General features: G+C 43.3%; 2 protein-coding genes across 2 annotated transcripts in view; one reads left to right on the top strand and one right to left on the bottom strand.

Moving 5' to 3' along the window:
• The window catches only part of LOC115456837 (thioredoxin domain-containing protein 17-like), a 531330-nt gene that overhangs the window by 21615 nt on the left and 490708 nt on the right, over positions 1-19007 (bottom strand). The window lies entirely within an intron of this gene.
• Positions 1-19007, top strand: part of LOC115456835 (protein moonraker-like) — a 126213-nt gene that overhangs the window by 6699 nt on the left and 100507 nt on the right. The window contains 5 exon segments of the mRNA XM_030186161.1: positions 2998-3607; positions 4673-4779; positions 11988-12050; positions 12713-12934; positions 17942-18152. Coding sequence (XP_030042021.1) covers positions 2998-3607; positions 4673-4779; positions 11988-12050; positions 12713-12934; positions 17942-18152 — 1213 coding nt within the window.

The raw sequence follows: 19007 nt of genomic DNA, 5'->3' as shown, positions 1-19007 counted from the left end.
TCAAGGAAGCTTACTTGCACATCCCCATTTGGCCGCCTCATCATCGATTTCTGCGTTTTGTGATTCTGGGCCAACATTTTCATTTTCGGGCTCTGGCTTTCGGAATGGCGACTGCGCCCCGCACCTTCTCCAAGATTATGGTGGTAATTGCGGCTTATTTGCAGCGAGAGGGAGTGCAAGACGATTGGCTGATAAGGGCGCCTTCCTTCCAGGAGAGTGTGCAGGCGACGGACAGGGTCGTCAGTTAACTGCGCTCGTTGGGTAGGATAATCAACTTGGACAAAAGTCAGTTACTACCTTCTCAATCCCTAGAATATCTCGGAGTGCGGTTCGATACTCGATCGGGCACAGTGTTCTTGCCGGTCAATCAGAGACTGAAGCTCCAGTCTCAGGTGCGGAGTCTATTGGGGCTTCAAGCGCCCAGGGCCTGGGATTACGTTCAGGTGTTGGGCTCCATGGCAGCCACACTGGAGGTGGTTCCGTGGGCCAGGAGTTGCATGCGGTCTCTTCAGAGGTCACTTTGAGTCAGTGGTTCCCCTTGTTGGGGGATTACAGTGTTTGCCTTCCCTGGGACCTGTCGACCAGGCTAGCGATGCGGTGATGGCTTCGCTGTGACAAGCTGGAGATCAGCATGCCCTTGGCAGTCCCGGACTGGGTGGTTGTGACTACGGATGCCAGCCTATCAGGCTGGGGAGCCCATTGTCTGGGTCAAGCAGCGCAGGTGTTGTGGACCATGGAGGAAGTGTCCCGGTTCATCAACCGTTTGGAGCTGAGGGCAATTCATCTGGCCATTCTGGCTTTTTGATCGATTCTGACAGGGAGGCCGGTTCGAGTTCTTTCCGACAATGCGACAGCGGTGGCTTATGTCAGCCATCAGGGGGGCACCAGGAGTGCTGCTCTGGCCAAGGAGGTGTCCCTTCTCTGTCTTTGGGCAGAGGAGCGCTTGCCCCTGTTATCAGCAGCTCACATAGCGGGGGCGTTGAATGTCGAAGCGGATTTTTTAAGTCGTCACGTACTGGACAGGGGGGAGTGGGAGCTCTCCGGGTGTTCTCGATTAATCACGTCCAGGTTGGCAGTTCCTGCAATAGACCTCATGGCTCGAGGAATCAATGCGAAGGTTCTGCAGGGATCCCCTCTCTTGGGGGATCGATGCTCTGCTTCAGCCTTGGCCCCTGTCCGACCTCCTGTATGTGTTTCCGCCATGGCCCATGATAGGCAGGCTAATAGGTCGTGTGGCTCGTCACCCTGGTCGTGTGATTGTCGTGGCTCCGGATTGGCCCAAGCATCCGTGGTACGCAGATCTGGTCTGTCTTCAAGTTGACAATCCTTTGCGGCTGCCAGCTCGTCGGAGGTTGTTATGTCAGGATTTGGTCGTTATGGCCTGGCTCTTGAGAGGGCAAGACTGAGGGAAAAAGGCTATCCAGACAAAGTCATTGCTACTATGTTACGAGCTAGGAAGCATTCCACTTCTATGGCTTACGCTCGGGTGTGGTGAACCTTTGTTGTGGTGTGAGGCAGCAGGGCTGACTGCAGCGTCAGCTTCGGTGGCCGCTATTTTGGCCTTTTTACAGGATGGCCTTGAGACGTGCCTGTCCTTGAGTTCAGGTAGCAGCCCTAGCGTGTTTTAGGAGTTGTCTTCAGGGATCCTCGCTGGCCTCGCACCCGGATATCATTTGTTTTCTGCGAGGGGTGAATCATTTACATCCGCCACGTGCCTCAGTTTTTCCAACCCGGAATCTTAGTTTGGTGCTGCAGGCCTTTCAGCGGCCGCCTTTTGAGCCTCTCTCTCTGTTATCACTGAAGTACTTGACATTGAAAATGGTGTTTTTGGTCGCTATTTCTTCGGCGAGGAGAGTTTTGGAGTTGTAGGCCTTATCCTGTAGAGATCCATTTCTCCGTTTTACGGAGGCAGGAGTTACACTGCAGACGGTTCCTTTTTTGTGAAAGGTTGTTTCGCGATTTCATGTGAATCAACAGCTCTGTCTTCCTGCTTTTCGGAAGGAGGACTATCCTTCGGAGTTTTGTGCTCTAAGGTGTTTGAACGTGAGACGGGTCCTCATCAGGTACTTGGAAGTCACTAATGACTTTCGTTGTTTGGGTCATCTTTTTGTGCTGTTTGCAGGTCAGAAAAAAAGGCAGCAAGCCTCTAAGGCCACGGTGGCTCACTGGGTTCGAGAAGCAATTTCTTCAGCTTACTTTGCTTCAGGCAAAGATCCTCCCGCTCAGTTACGGGCACATTCCACAAGAACGCAGGCGACCTCTATGGCAGAGTTGAGGTTAGTTTCTTTGGAGGAGATTTGCAAGTCGGCAGCTTGGTCGTTTGTGCATACCTTTTTGAAACACTATTGAGTGGATGTTTGTTATGGTTTAACGAAGGTTGGAGCGAATCTCTTTACTTGCTGTGAGCTGCATGAGTTCCTCCCGCGATTACGGTTTCAGGGTAGTAGGAGTATTTCTGAAGTCAAAGGAATACGATTTAAGTGGGGAAGATCTATGTAGCTTTGGTATCGACAATAATGAGGTTTGAGTGGCTACACATGACCACATGAACCTCGGAAGTTCTCTCTATCTCCACCTGCTGGCAGAGGGATATAATCCACCAGTCTCTGGATTGATCTGTGGGACTAATGGAAAGAAAATTATCAGGTAAGAACTAATTTTACCATCTCTTTTTTGTTTTTTTGTTTGTTTGTTACTGCCTTTTAACTTACTGTTCTCATTGGCTGTGCCTACGATATATGCAATGCTCTTTTTTTTTTTTTTTCATCAGTTCAGCAGAAGAAGCGATGTGTTGAATAAATCAGACTTTCTTTTCTGAGCCCCTCCATTTCCCTCCTCATAGAAACCACAAATCTTGTTTTTTTTTAGTGAGTGTATTCCTTCTGTCATATACATGTTTGCTCCTAAATTATATCTAATACAGCTTGTTTAAATTATTGTTAAGATGCTTATGTTGTATATAAGTACTTCAACTGTACATTTCTTTTGTTGATACAGCTACAATTCAACAGAAATGTTCCAGCCCATCCATCCAATTTAGCAATCAGATATCGCACTCCTGGACCGATTATAATAGAAAAGCTAACACAGTCTCATTCTGAAGATCATTTTCAGCAGAAAGATGATGTTGATGTACACAGCTCCAGGAGTTCTCTTCCTTTTTCTGTTGTGTCTGAGGAGAGACTTAACTTGGCTGTTCAAATGGCAAAAAGAGATGTGAAAAGGAAACGTCTGGAAGGAAAACTGAAGCATGATGTGGCCAAAAAGTCTCAAGAGAAACCTTCAAATCTTCCAGTATCTAAAGAGAGTGCACAAAAAATACCTGGAAATATTGCAGACAGTAATAAATCAAAAACTGAAGAACATTTTAGAAACGGGCAGCAGCTACCCTCGGAAGTTACTGACTCGGGAGCCAAAGTGTATGTTTATACTTCAGATGGTGGAGCTCTACATCCTGCTTTTTCAGACTCCCCTCCCACCCACGATCCAGGGCCAGGACCTAAGATGAGCCTTCATAAGGAGAGTGACAGAAGTGTGCGGGAGGTTCGACGATTACAAAAAGAATTAAGCAGGTACATCCGGAAGATAGAAGAACTGGCTAAAAAAGGTAAATTGAGCACAGAATCTGTGTCTCCTGCTTCACTAGCAGCTCTACTCTTTATTATTTAGGGGCATTCTAATGGAGGAGTAGCCTAATGCTTAGAGCAGAGGTGGGAGGGCCACATCAGTGCCAGTACTATCCCTGGCGGACCTCACGTTATGTAATGTCAGAACTGGAAATGCATAGAGACGTAAACTGTGATAAGTAAAATTTTAAATAAAAATAATGGAAACAAACTGCTAGAATGCCTATTCTGAAAATGTTTGCAAAATACATTATTTAAAATTTCTAAAACTCTTGTTAATGTTTTCTGTGTGTACTTGTGGTCTCATTTGCTGCATAAAATTCAGTGATGGTCTTAGAGCAATAGACTGAAAACCAGGGAATTGTGGTTCAAATCCCACGATGATGCTTAGGACCTTGGGCAAGTTACTGCTTTGTCAATTGCCACATAAGGCAGCAGGCAATAGAACCTGGCAGGAGAAATTTATATTCTGAACTTTATATTCTGCAACTTTAAGTCATATTTTATCACTATCTTTTCCATCATCGTAATTCATTGCTTTTGAATTGAGCTTTCAGCATAGTCATTCTCTTCTTGCTCGAGTCCTTAAAATGGTGTTGTACAATAAGACACCTATAGCTTGGAACTTAGTGTTCCCCGGACTAAAATCAGAAAGTTCTTATCTGTGTTTAAGAACTAGGATCAAAGCTTGTCTGTTTTCATTGGCCTTTGGCAAAGGGTAACTTTGTTCAGATTCTACTTCTCTGTCTGTGTTTTCCTGATAATGTTTGCTGTTGACTTGTATTCAAACCCACTATTTTGGGTGAATAATATATGCATATCTGTATTTTTTCTCTTAAAATACTGTCATTTTTGGATCGTAAACCACATTTAGATTCATATAACAGAAAGCAGTATATCAAGTCGGTAAACCAAACTAAAGAACTTTCCATGATAGTGTACAGATTTTTAACAGCTCTCAGGCTATTGGCTTAGAAAGATCAGGGAGTAGAAGGCCTATGGGAACTGTTGTAAGAAAATGTAAGCGAAAATTCATTTTTTTTCAGAGAGATCTGAGGAGGTTTTGGATCCAGATGAAGAACGCAGAGATTGCGTTAGACGGCAAGAACAAAGCATCCGATCTGCTAGAATACTGTATGTGCTTCAGCAGCAGGTGAGACTCGTGGGCTGCTTTTTAAACTTTTTTTTATTGTAATCAACAGGTGGTGGTACACAGTTCTGTTAATGTGTAATTGAAAAGACATAATGCAACATAAAAAAAAATCTGTTGCACTCGCATTAGGACCAGCAAAAGATATTCAAAGCCCCTGTATAAATCTGTGAAGCTTCTCTGCATATCCAATACCTGTCTCAATTTTATTATACTTATCCCTTAAAGGCATATATGACTTTCACTATCAGATACCATTTAGAGGGGAAGTTATCAATGCGAGCTACCGTAAAGACAGGTTATTTTACTACAGGTTCCTGTTTTGTGCAGTGATACCCAGTGCTAAAATAGTCCATCTTAACGGTAGCCTATGTTGATAACTTCCCCCCCCCTTAGAGAGCTATGTCTTTCAGTGTTCCACATACACTGTAGACCCCATACAACATTCTTCAGTATAATGTGTTCAGGGTTTTTTTTTGTTGTTATTACATATTACACTACGGACCCAATATAACATGGATTCACTTTTAAATTAGTCAGATATTTTGTACCCCACTGTCTGTATTATATAGGGTCTACAGTGTAGCTGCAATTGTATGTCTCGCAGCATAGATGTATTGCTTAGCAAGAAGTTTATCCTAGGCTGAGACAACAGTGTCCTTCCAGTACTGCAATAGACGTATTGTTTCTAGGCAGTATGAATTCCCTGGTCTACCTCTTTATAAATACACCACTAGGGGACAGATCTTCTAAATTTATGTATTTATTTACCATCTTTTTGAAGAAATTCACTCAAGGTGGTGTATAGCAAGAATAAGTCAAACATAAGCAATAGACAATTACAGCAGTAAAAATATTCAAACAACAATACAAAGTATGGCATAGTATGCTACATTACAATGCCAACACAATACGCAATAAAACATTTTAATAGACATCATAGGGTGTAAGCAAAGATAGAACATGCAGCTAGATAAGATAGAGTAAGAAAATAAGGAACTAGTTAAAGAGAGTTGCAAATGAGGTCCGAAAGTTGCTTGAACATTATCTTGGCTAGGGTGGAATAGATAAACATGTCCTGCTATAATACGTGCAGCCGATTATCATTTACTTCTTCCGTTAAAGGCCTGGTTGAAGAGCCAAGCTTTCACCTGCTTCCTGAAGTAGAGATAGTCTTGTGTTAAGCAAAGCCTTTCAGGGAGTGAATATGCAGGATGTTCCTCAATTGCCTGTAGCTTTGCCAACACAGTGGAGAGGCTTCCCAAAGAAATTCTAATACAAAGATTGTGTTTAAGCGTGATGAAATAGTCTAATCAGGAATGCCGCTCATTTTAGAAAGGACATCCAACTCAATGTGGACGTCTCAGTCAGTACATCACAAATGGACATCCTTCTCATATGTATTTTTGAACAGGATACAGCCTGTTGTAAAATACATGCGAGAGTCGTTGTACTAGAAACATCCAGCATGAACATCCATTTTACAAACTGAACAGGGCAAAACAAGGGACATGGGTGTCGATGTGGCAGCAAAGGAATGTCCATATTATAAAATGGCCACACAGACATCTGTGTGCAGAAATGGAGTAATAGTTAAAGCAGCCAGCTGAGAGACATTGCTGGTTGAAGTCCCACTTCAGCTTTTTTTTTTTCTTTTTTAAATTGTGAGCAGTCCAGGGATAGAAAAATACCTACTGTGACTTCCTTTTTCTCCATTCAGTGGAGAATCAGAGCACCATTCTGTAACCTGGACATGACAAGTGCCAGGTCTGAATAGGGGCGTCAGTCTTTTTAGACTTGGATGTCCCTTTCCCTTTCTGTGATCAGAGTTGGACTCCATGGTCCCTCCCTAGTCCTGCCCAAAACACGCCCACACCACTCCTCCCTTGCTATATGGACATACTGCAGGGGAGGGAGGGGGCCAAGCTTGAACTCAGAGGATAACCTTGCTAGTGGCCGTTTCATTTGTGTCAGAAACTGGCATGTTTTACTAGTTTCACTATAATTTGTATCCAAATATCAGTGACTCTGTGGTTATCTGAGATTCGAACTATATCTCTAAGTGCTATACATTCTAACTCTCCCATCTTATGTTTTAGACTTTTTACATTTGCATACGAGCATATTTTTTGTTTGTGTTTACAGCCTGCCGAGAAGTTGACGGGGATAACTTGGAATCTGTCAACTCTGTTTGTGTTTTACTTAAAGGCATTTGAACAACTTTTACATTTATTGCAACCTCTCTATCAACTTTCCTGTTATATTAGCATCCTTCAAATATACCTTACTCTGAACCACGTGCTGCTGAGCAACTGTCAGCTTTCCCTATTTTCTAGATTAAAAGCTGCTCTAGCTCCTTTTTATTTCTTAACTAGGCAGCAGCAAAGAGTATGCATATGGCATAAACTTTCTTAATGTCCAGTTGCACCAGTCAGCACAATTGGGTTGTGTCCCCTTTCTATTAGCATGTGGAGGAAGAGAAACTGATTTCTTCCAGCGACATCATCGTTATTAGGGCTGGTGCTCTCTGGGAAAACGCCAGTGTTTTCTTTACCTCTAGCAGATGATAGCTGGACCCAGGCTTAGCTCCCAGTCATGCAGGCTAATACCGCATCACTTGGTAGAGCCTAATAACATCGTTCCCAGTGCTTTGGTCCAAGGACCTGCCTTTGTAGAGTGCGGAGTTTAGCTTCACAATAGAGGTGTGCACAGGGACGTAATCTGGTTGCCATTCTCACCCATCCCCAGTCATTTATGTTCCTTCCTCATCCCTGTACCCAACCTGCTTTAAGAGATCTTGAAAATTCAAACAAAACATAAAATGAGTCCTGTAACTTGTTAGAATTTAACACACAATAGCATAACTTTGTTAAATATGCAAGAAAAAAACTTCTTAATATGGATTGCAAGAAAACTATTATTTCAAATAATGTAAAAATAATAAACCATGTACAGAGCCAAAGCTCAGTTCTGTAGGGTATTTTTTCCCTGCACCATCCAAGGACATGTGTTTACATGCACTAGCCTTCCAGTTATCTCCTGGGAAGGTATGTAGGAGCATGCCTCGAACCATGGAGGGAAGTTTGATACTGACCGATAAGCTGTTCTTACTGAATACCCACAAGGCCCCTCGTCATGGACGTATGTGACCTGGATAGATGGCGTGTGATTGGTCCATGATGGTCACCTGTGGATTCGGAGGGGAGGGCCAAAGTTGGGCATGAGAGAGAGAGAAAGAAGGAGAAGGGAAGAAGATTTCATGGTGATTCATCTCTCTCAGGAGCTAGAGATTGATTTGCCTGAACACTTGTGAACTTTTATCTCTGTGCTGAGCACTTCACAAGGTCAAGTTCAGAAGCAGCTCTGTGGCTTCCCCAGAAATGTGTAACTGACTGCTCACTATGCAAGGACATTGGGCTAACCCTGACCATAGAGACTCGCAGGAGACATTTCTGCTACAGCATGAATAGGGAGGAGCCAATTCATCACCCCATGTGGACTCTGAAGCTATGGACCGAGTGGGTGAGATACAGGACTTTTCCTCTAATGCTCAAGTTTAGTTAGTTTTGTTTTTTGCCTGTGAAGGACTGGTTGTCTTGGGCCTGTGATCTTTAGCCTAACTTTTCTGCTAAGTTGGTAATCTCTTCTCAGGATATATTATAGTTGTGTAGTTACATATATATATATTTTCATATATTTATTGGTGTAATCTTTAGTATATATATTTTCCACAGTTCTTATTTTTGTATTTACTTTGCCATATTGCTTTTTCTTTTTTTTTTTATATCTATAGTAAATAATATATTTCCAGTTTTGTCATTATTCCTTTCATTGATGGACAGCCTAACACAAACTTAAGGACTAAATTAGGAGCTGGTCATCCTTAGCCGAATGAGTCCAGAGTAATTACCGTGTGAGTGATTTTCTGATATATAACAGTGCCTACAGTTCCATTCTACTTTTCTTTATTGTTCAGTCTGCAACTGAAAAAGAATGCTCTGATGATGTGTTAGTGACAGGAGTTCTAAGCAGGGAGCAGACAACATATCAGTTTCAGCCACACGTGAGACCTCTGTTGCCAGAAAGTAGCAAGAGATGAGCAGAATTCCTTGTCTGAGCTCGATATGTTTGTATTCACTCTGTCAATCAATGAAGCTGTTTCCTGGTTCTTAATTAAGTCTCCAAAAAAAAAGTGTTTCTGATTCTTCTCATTTTGGACATTTTGTTGGCGGTTTGGCAAGTGGCTGCACTTTGACTATAGCTTGATCTGCTGTCAGTGTTCGCAGTCTGTTTATTGCAGTCAGCCTTGGATCCAGCAATGTTGCTTCCAAGTGTGTCTCTGTAATTGTAAAATAGCAATCCAGGTGATGTGCAAGGTGATTCTTTAAGGATGCTATCACATGACTGTCTGAGCATGCAGTTGTCAGATACCATTTCAGCTGATATTTTTGTTGGGATCACCAGATGTAGTGAATGTTTAGTATCTGTCAACAGTTCTTTATCGTCCCTTCAAATGGTTCCAGCGCCGCCATAATTTCTGCCAGCAAGGAGTCATCAATTTTGCACTGTTTGTTCAGGAACTGTTTGTTTGCACCTGGTTCAGTGGCAATTACACACAGTTCCTCAATATTCTCTGCCACAGATTTCAGCAGAGAATTTCCACTGAGTTGACATGCACTGCTTGAGTGTTTTCTTTGGTGAACAGTTGACTCTTCACTTGGGGCCTCTTTTACCAAACCGAGCTAGTGATTCCCAGCGCGGTAATGCCGACAAAGCCCATTCACTTTGAGGCCCTAGTTAAGTGTAACACACCTCCTTGCACAATGTTATAAGCTCGCTCATCTCACAGGGGAGGTCATTTGGATCAATTTCAGCTTTTAATGGCTGGAGTCCATGAAAGAGAGTGAGATTGCGCAGATCATAATTTCAATCTATCCAGACCATCTTGAAGTGCTGCTTTCGTGTTAGCTGCGTTATCAATCAGATAGATGAGACTAGGTCAGTGAACATTATATGCTGCCAAAATGCTTGAAACAAATTGATGAATATTCTCACCAGTTTTTCAGTGATCTCCCTCATTGCCAAAATTGCTGAATACATGCACCAGTTTTTGTCAAGGTGAGCTCCTCTTTTGAATTTTTTTTTTAATAGCTGAGGTGTTGGCATCAAGTTTCCAAGTCGAGGTGTGCACGAGGACACAATCAATATATTCAACTTTAATGATGACCCCACTTGCCAAGTCCTTATCCAACCAAGGCCTTAACTCTTTCATATATGCAGACGATGTCACAATATACATTCCTTACAAAACCAAACTGACAGAAATCACCAATGAAATCAAACTCAGCTTGAACATCATGGACTCATGGGCAAATGCATTTCAACTAAAACTCAACAAAGAAAAAACACATTGTCTCAACCTCTCTTCCCAACACAACGCGGACAACCCCACAAGTATCAACACCCCAGATCACACCCTTCCTATCTCAGACAGCCTGAAAATCCTTGGTGTTACAATGGACCGTAACTTAACACTAGAGAGCCAAGTGGCATTCACAACAAAGAAAATGTTCCACTCAATGTGGAAACTCAAACGCGTGAAACAATTCTTCCTGAGGGAAACATTTCACAACCTGATACAATCAATGGTACTAAGCCACGTAGACTACTGCAATGGAATTTATGCGGGATGTAAAGAACAAACCTTAAAGAAACTTCAGACCGCTCAAAACACGGCAGCTAGGCTTATATTTGGAAAAACGCGATTTGACAGCGCCAAACCCCTCCGCGAAAAACTACACTAGCTCCCAATCAAAGAATGCATTGCCTTCAAAATCTGCACCCTGGCTCACAAAATCATCTACAGTGAAGCCCCGAGATACATGACAGACTTGATCGACTTACCAATTAGAAACACATCCGAATCAACACGAACTTATCTAAATCTGCACTACCCAAGCTGCAAAGGACTTAAATACAAATCAACTTACGCATCCAGCTTTTCCTACATAAGCATACAACTGTGGAACGCATTACCAAAAGCCTTGAAAACGACGTACAACCACCTAAACTTCCGGAAATCACTAAAAACTAACCTGTTTAAAAAGGCATACCCTACTGATGCAACGCCTGATCTCTGCAACACAACCAAACTAAAGCACATAATGGACTTAACACAACTCTTCTGTCCTACGATTCTCTAATGTGGCTGTGCCACATGAACTTTATCTTACCACAACATCACTTTGTATTTGTTCACACCGGAGTCTGCAAACGCCTCTCTGGTACTATGTAAGCTACATTGAGCCTACAAATAGGTGAGAAAATGTGGGATACAAATGTAACAAAAAAAATAAACCTGGTCGCTATCCCCATTCGCTTCCAATTCATCCTCTCCCGTCCCCATTCACTTTTGATCCACCCCTTCCTATCCTCGCTATCGTAATGACTTGTTTTGTTCCTATTCCCATGAGTTTCATGTCATCCCCATCCACGCTCGTATTCCACAGCCCAAAGTCATCGCTCACAGGCATTAACTGGTGTGTTCTTAGCTTATTCCCTGTGGGGCCTTTGCCATTGGGGGTTGTGCTTCCCCTCTCCCACCTCCAATCTTTTGTACTTCCTTCTGGGGTTCCCCCTACCAGGCTTCTTGCAGCTCCAGACACTTAAAAAAAAAAAAGCTGGCCGGGCTGCTTGTTGTAACCTTATTCCCTTGTTGTCAGGAGAATAAGGCAAGTTTAAAAAAAAGAAGAAGACGTTCAGTGATGTAAAATAAATAAAAACATAAATATAACACCAAAGAACTGACCAGGGTCTGCTTCAGGCACAAGGTGCAGGCTCTTGCACACCAGCCACGTGGCCAGGCATGCCATCAAGTTGGTGCTGGCTCCTTTTGCTTGCAGCTTGATGGGCTGTTTCTGATGGCAGAAGCACCTGAAGCTGCTTCTGTCTAAGGTAATCAAATTGTTAAATGACAAGCAAATTATGAAAAATTTCTGATTTTATAATGTGGTGTTTAATTTGAGTTACTATACCCCTGATGAAAATATCTTCAAAACATGGCCAAGATTCTTGGACTTTGACTTGATTTGTAGCCATAGTTTTTGTGGTCAGGGACAGTTTGGAGCTTGGCAAAACTCTTTATAATCGCTGCCGTTGAACATGAAATTGTGCTCAGGCAAGTTTGTTTTACTTCTGCTTTCAATCAACAGGTTAAAGAAATTCAAGCAGACCTTGAGAAATTAAGTCCTCATAAAATCAAGCACACCAAGAAGGTAAGAAATATTAGTGGCTGCTATTTTTGCTGTAGCTCCTTGAAAAAAGTGGTTTCCTTTCAAAAACTTTGTTTATAGAGCATTTCCACAAAGTTGATTTGTATTCCACATCTACTATAATAAAACTCACCCTCAACGTTCTGAGGACACTGACGTCAGTGAAGCCAAGCCCTGACTTCCTTCAAAAAGGTTCGTGGGGGTGAAGCCACCAAAATTGCTCTGGGCCCCGCCCTCGAGGGCGGAGCTATGGCAGAACAACGAAGGGGTTGGCAGGGAGGGAGGCTGGGGGGGGGGGAATCGCTCCGGGCCCCGCCCTCACGTCAAACATCATGACGTTGGGGGCGGAGCTATGGCAGAACAACGAAGGGGTTGGCCAGGGAGGAAGGGGGAGGGTGTTGGCGACGAAAACCTTGCTAGAGGCCGTTTCATTTGCTCAGAAACGGGCCTCTTTTACTAGTTATTATAATATTTGCCAACCTATTATAGCTTGAGTTAATGTTGAGCCCATTTGTACTAAGAGCCTGTATCACTGTTCTGTGGAATTACTATGATTAAAGTGTTGTTCTTTATATGTCACTGACGTTTTGATGATATGCTACCAAAAATGTTCTTTTTATAGAATTGAGTGTTAATCTGAATTTATTGTTTGATGTTTTAACCAGTCTCTCGCCATGTCTAGACTGGCAGCTGCTCACAGAGCTGCAATTCGGGCTTTGCAAATGTTTGTCACCCAGTTTAATGACCAGACAGAGCTACAAGTCCCCGCACACTACAAGGAACTGGGCCAGTTGATTCGCCAGCTATCTCTCTGTTCTGCCAAACTTGATAAAGAATCGGACTCTTATCTTTCTGACACAATCATCTCCATTCTGCAACAAGTTGAGGTATGGAAAGTGTTTCACCTACAGAGTTGGTGTTTTGAAAATCTGGATTAAAATAAACCTGTGTGTGGCTAGTATGTCAGACTTCGGAGGATGTATTCACTGGTCTCTGGGGACAATCTGTGTTTAGACTTTGCATACATACCAGATTCTGGAGAAAAGTGTGATCTGTGGCTTTGGCTGAGGATTGTTGTGATGAGTGGGCTAGGCAGCAGTGAAGGTTCGGGTTGTGGGAGGGAGAGGAATAGGAATATCCATTTACTAGATAAGATTATAGCTATTGTATCTTGCCATGATGAGAGTCTTTCAAGATTTTGGTGTGTTTTTTCTGCTATTAATATTTTTACGAATTGTACACAGCTTTGCTGTACATCACATTAAAAGTGGTATATTAAGCTTTTAATAAACCATAAATGAAGGCTGATGGGTAGAAGCCCAAAGGAGTAAGAATATCTTGGATATGCACTTTATAAAACAGATTCTAAAAAGCACACAGGCAAGCAGTCTACAAGAATCAGAACAGCAAAAAAGAGGAGCAGACCCATGTAGAAAGATAAAGTAATATTTATTCAATGCAGATACATAAAACAGCCTATAGTTTTTCTACATGGATCTGTTCTTTTTTGCTTTTATAAAACAGGCACGTTGTGTTTTCCAAGTCACTCTTGGAATACCTTCTTGCCAATCAGGTTTTCAGCATATATGAATCTCATGCATATTGATTGTGGATATGCGACTTGGGAAACACTGCATTAAACTAAAGCTAACAATCCGCATGAACCTACACTGCAGTTATTCTAATGCTCTGTACATTGTGGTTGCACTATAGTTATTTTAGATCGGGGGTTTTCAACCCAGTCCTCAGGACACATTCGGCCAGCCAGGTTTTCAGGATATCCACAATGAGGTAAATTTGCATGCACTGAGAACCCTTTCTTCAGACAATGCAGATATACTGTAAGGAATGAAGGAACATCCTAATGGTTAGGACAGCAGGCTGACAACCAGAGAAGCCAGGGTTCAAATCTCACGTCTCCCACTGATGCTTCTTGTGATCTTCAGCAAGTCATTTCACCTTCCATTATCTCGGATGAAAACTTAGTTCATAAGCCCTCTAAGGTAAAGAAATAACCTACTGAAAGGTGAGAATTTGGATTTGGATTTTATTAATTCTAAAATTCAAATCCAGTATAAAAAAGAAACAACAAAACAACAACAAAAAGTTAGTGCTTTGCATGTACAGAGGGTCTGGATTATCTGACGTACAGTACGTGGGATCGACTGGTGGTTAGATAATCGAAAACTTGGGTAATACAGAAAAAGTAGATGAGGGATAAAAGAGGCATAATGCATATTTCAAAAGAGGAGACAGTAGGGAGGAAGTGATGTCACCCATGCAGATGGCAGCTTAAGCTGTTAGCTCTGGGGCAACTTTCAGGGAATTTATATGTGGCAGCTCCCATCGGCAGTGCCTGGCTGCGTTTCCTGCCTGTCAAGACTGTTTTGAAGGAAGGCAGTTTTATGTTGTCTCAGGAGAAGCATCCCCTTATGCCAGGGTCAGCTGGGATGACTTTGGTACAGAGCACGCGCCAGGTGCGTACAATGGCGGCTGGCGTGGTGGCTCTGCTGAGTCCGGTGGCACCTCAGGAAATAGAACTCACCCCTTTTCACGCAGAGATGAGTACCTGGTTCCAGGTAAGATCAGAATTACAGGACAGATTTGAAGAGTTGAAAAAGGGGGTGGGTGAGATTGGCAAATTTGTGGATGTGACTGCAGATTGAAGCACAGGGAGACAATTTGGAGCATCCTCATACTCGATTGGGCTAGTTGGAACAGCAGTACGAATCAGCTGAGTTCATATTAGAAGATTTGGAAAACCGCTCTCTCTCCTGCAATATCCACCTGCGAGGGTTGCCGGAAACAGTAGTGGAGGCGAACGTCCTGGAAGTAGCAGGCCTGATCCTTGCCAAATGCTTGCATCAAGAGGGGGAAACCTCAGCAGTGCAACTGTGCCCCATTGACGGAGCATACAGAATGGCGAGCACCTGTTCAGCTAATCTACCCTAGGATGTGGTGATCTGTCCGCATGAGTATGTGGATTGGGAGTGGGTGATGTGGGCGGTTCACCGCAAAGGAGGTGTTGTGAGCTGGGATGCAGTGGAGGTCATGCTAGTTAAGTGACAGGAGTATAAAAAGTAGACACGCCTGCTCAGGTACTTCCAAATTCATTATCGTTGGCTCTTCCCAATTGGTTTGTCCTTCACAGTAGGTAGCAAGTCCTACTCAGCAACGATGGTAGCTGTTGTTAAAGATCAGCTGATATCTGCCGGGCTGCTAACCAAGGCTGAAACGGCAGCCTCTACATATTCTGTCTCATCGCAGAAATCCCCACGGCAGGTGGGATGGCAGCGAGTGTCAAAAGCAGGCAAGCATACTTAAACTGTGGCTTCTGTTTTCTTTGAATTTCGACTTTTATAGACATGATGTTCTCTGTTGCTTCTTTATGGGGTTTCCTTTTGATGAGCATGGTTGGGAGTGCCACAATGTTAATATTTTCTTAAAATAGAGTTCATTAGGTTCCTTGATTGTTGTTAACCCTTGGGGTCACTTCTTCCTCTTAGGGCCCGTGACGATTTTGTGGGATCCTTTACTTCAGGTGGTTGGGATGGGGGCAGGTGGCATATGGGGGGGGGGGGGGCTTGCTATGGGTGGGAGGGGGAAGGGGGAGCTAGAAATGAGTGGTGGGTGAGAGTCTGGTGTTGTATGGCTGTTGTGCTGAGTTTTGACGGTTTTCCACAGTCACAGACGGAGATAACTCAATTTTGTAGCTATATGGTGCCGTTGGGTGTTCTTTTCTTTTTCCATAGTCATTTATGTCTACAGTTTTTGACCTACAATGTGCGGGGGGCTTAACTCCCCGCATAAGCATCAGCTGTTTTTTAAGGAAGCCCAACTGGTTCGCATGGATAAGGGATTCATGCAAGAAACTCATTTACTTCCTTCACGTACACATCTTCTCACGCATCCTGCATTACCCCGTGGTGTTCCAGGCGTCCAATTGGAAACGTAAGAAAACTAACGGGGTAATCGTTTTTATCCGTAAGAGGGTACATTGTGTACTACGCGCCATGCATTCTGATCCTGAAGGCAGATTTCTTATGGTTAAAGCTGAGTTGGGTGAGCAATTGTATACCTTAATTAATATCTATGCACCCCATGCTAGATAGGGTTTCTTTTTCAAGCTGCTGGAGTCTAAAATTCTGGAGTTTCAGGAGGGGTTTTTAATGATTGGTGGTGACTTCAACTTGCCCTGTTCCCCTCTGGTAGATAATTCTTCGACTACAATTCAGTGTGCTAAGAGTGATGGAAGTCATTTTCAAGGATTTATGCAGAGATTGGGGTTGAAGGATGTTTGGTGGCTGTACCACCCGGGAGAACGTGACTATACTTTTTATTCAACCTTATATGCACATTGACATGTGGTTGTTGGAATGTTGGGGTTGTCCGGCTGTTACTACGGTTTCCATCAAACCCCGGGTCTGGTCGGACCATTCACCAGTGGCCCTGAACTTGGTGTCCACAGGAAGGCCGGCAGGGCTCCTCCCCCTGCCTCGGAATCATCTGTCACCCCCCCCCCCCCCCCCCCCCCCCCCGCCGCCGTTGTGGACTACTTGTGCTGACGGGGGACCCAAACCCCTGACAGCCGAAGTGTTGTTGTGCCCTTCGCATTCCTTCCTCAATCATCTTCTCTGCAAGTTTCAATGCGCGGTGGCTCACCTTTCTGCACAGGTTTTAAAGGAGGAGGTGTGTGATTATAATTGCTCAGCTCCCATCTGGTAAAGCACCTGGACTCGATGATTTTCAAACTTGTTCTATAAGAAGTTTGTTCACATCTTGGCGGGTCCTTTGGCCCGATTGTATAATGCGCTCCTGGGTGAATCTCACCTACCCCTGTCTTTACAGCAGGCGGGGGTGATGTTATTGCAGCCAGATGAGTTTTATGAACGCAGGTGGACTACCATCCTGGATGCCACCGTTGGACTCGGCACATTGGCAGCTTATCTATATCCAACTCTAAGGGTCTCAATTGCATCCAGCTATATATAGAACATGGATACAAAATGTTGTTCCAATGGTACTACTCCCCTTCCTGCCTGTATAAGATCTTTGGACCAGGCGCTGGACTATGCTGGCGTGGTTGTTTGAAGGAGGGTACCTTTGTTCACATCTGGTGGACCTGTCCTAAGGTTGGTGTCTTTTGGGCCATGGTATCGCAACTACTTCAGGACATTCTGGCGGTCCCATTGTCCCCCCTACTGTCCTTGGATTGTTTGGTTAATGGTAATCCATGCTCCCTTCCTCCAGAGTTACATCAGTTGGAGGCTGCCATTGTGACTTTGGCCCGTCTTTGTTTAGCATCGGCTTGGAAGAAAGCGCACGATAGTTTTTACTGACTAAGATTGATCATCTTTATTTAATGTCTAAATTGACTGCATTTAAGAAAGATCGGATGGGTCATTTTTTGACGGTCTGGCGTCCCTATCGCAAATGGCGAGGGCTCTAATGATTTACCCTTATTTGATTGAACTGCTCTGGTCTCCCCTGGGGTGGGGGGAGAGGGGGATGTTGGTGAGGTCTATGGTATTACTTAGTTATGGAGGTGTTGGCAATCAGCCTGTGTATTACTGTTCAATAGTTTAATAAAAGTTTTAAAAGACAAAAAAAAAAAGAGGAAACAGTAACAAGAGTTTACAAGCTTAATGTGCCCAAAAATCTTACTTAGTAATGCTGCATTTTTAACTAAATGCAACACCAAGAAAGAGAGAGAAACCCATGTGCATCTCATTAACAACACTGTGACGTCGCTTAGGTATTTCGGATAAGCAAAGGTCAGATAAGCGAGAGACTGCAGTATGTATCAATTTTGTAACTATTAATTTAGTATGTAATTACTTCTGGAAATACAAATTAAAATGTATTTTAAATTGAGAAATATGTTTTCTCTTAAGGATTTAGACTCTCTCATAGAAAAAAAGCTAACACCAAAGAAAATGAAGAAATCTGTCTCAAGAGTTCAGAACAGATCTCCTCCTGCCAGGCAGTTGTTCCCAGTCAGGCAGCGGAATGCGTCTCCAAGGAGAGGGAAGAAGGCGGCCATCCTGAAAGAGCCAGAGCCATCTGCACAGACAGATCTGGTGGTCACAGAACGACTCCTTGCTGGTAGGTGATTTAAGGATTTAAAGCAGTGTGGTGGTTCTTTTCCTTCTTATTAGTTTTTTAGTTCTTTCCACCGACAAACACAGTTCAGTGCCCAGCAAGATCCATCTTCAAGGAATAGATAGACTAAAAGATGTAACATTGATTATCTCTCGCCACAGGTTTGTTTACAATCGCCCCAGTTTGCTGTTTCAGTTCTTGATCTGCTGACAAGGGCATCTTCCAGGTGGTCAATTCCTTTTCTGTAGCTGCAGGGCAATGCTCAGTCAGTATGATGCCCATACTAATCTCAGAAATAAGATCTTCAAGTCGCCAGGTGACGCCTTGAATATCATCTTCTTAATGAAATGGTTGTTAAGAAGTTGATGCTTGTGGAAAATGTCAGATTGACGGTACTGAAACTGAAGATTTCGGTTTAGGAACAGATACAGCACAGGGAATGGTAGGACATGTCTCCCCCTGTGCTATAACTCCACTTGCTTTGTTTCTTCACCTCTGTAATCCTAGAGTGCAGAAACTGACAACCGGGGTATAAGAAGTGGTTCTAAAGCCCAATTGCAATTCTATATATCTGTATTTTTGCCCAGTAGGTTTGGGTGACCAAGGAAGCCTGCTCTGCGGATATCTACTGTACAAGGCATATTAAGACCTGTACAGTTGTGTATTGTATGTGCTATTATTGTGCAGCTAAGGGGAGTTGTAACTTCACTGCAGCACAGATACATTCTCTAGCAGCAGCTGGCTGACATCATGCATGTGTTTATGACATCTGGGAACAAAATCTTTTTATGAAGGCTTATAAATGACCAAAACATTTCTGCGAAAGGATGTTGCAATAGAGCTGTTTCAGCAGTAGGT

Source organism: Microcaecilia unicolor, chromosome 13, assembly GCF_901765095.1.
Source record: "Microcaecilia unicolor chromosome 13, aMicUni1.1, whole genome shotgun sequence".
Taxonomy (NCBI): Eukaryota; Metazoa; Chordata; class Amphibia; order Gymnophiona; family Siphonopidae; genus Microcaecilia; species Microcaecilia unicolor.
The sequence above is the reverse complement of the archived record's forward strand: the minus strand, read 5'-3'. Positions and strand labels throughout refer to the sequence as shown.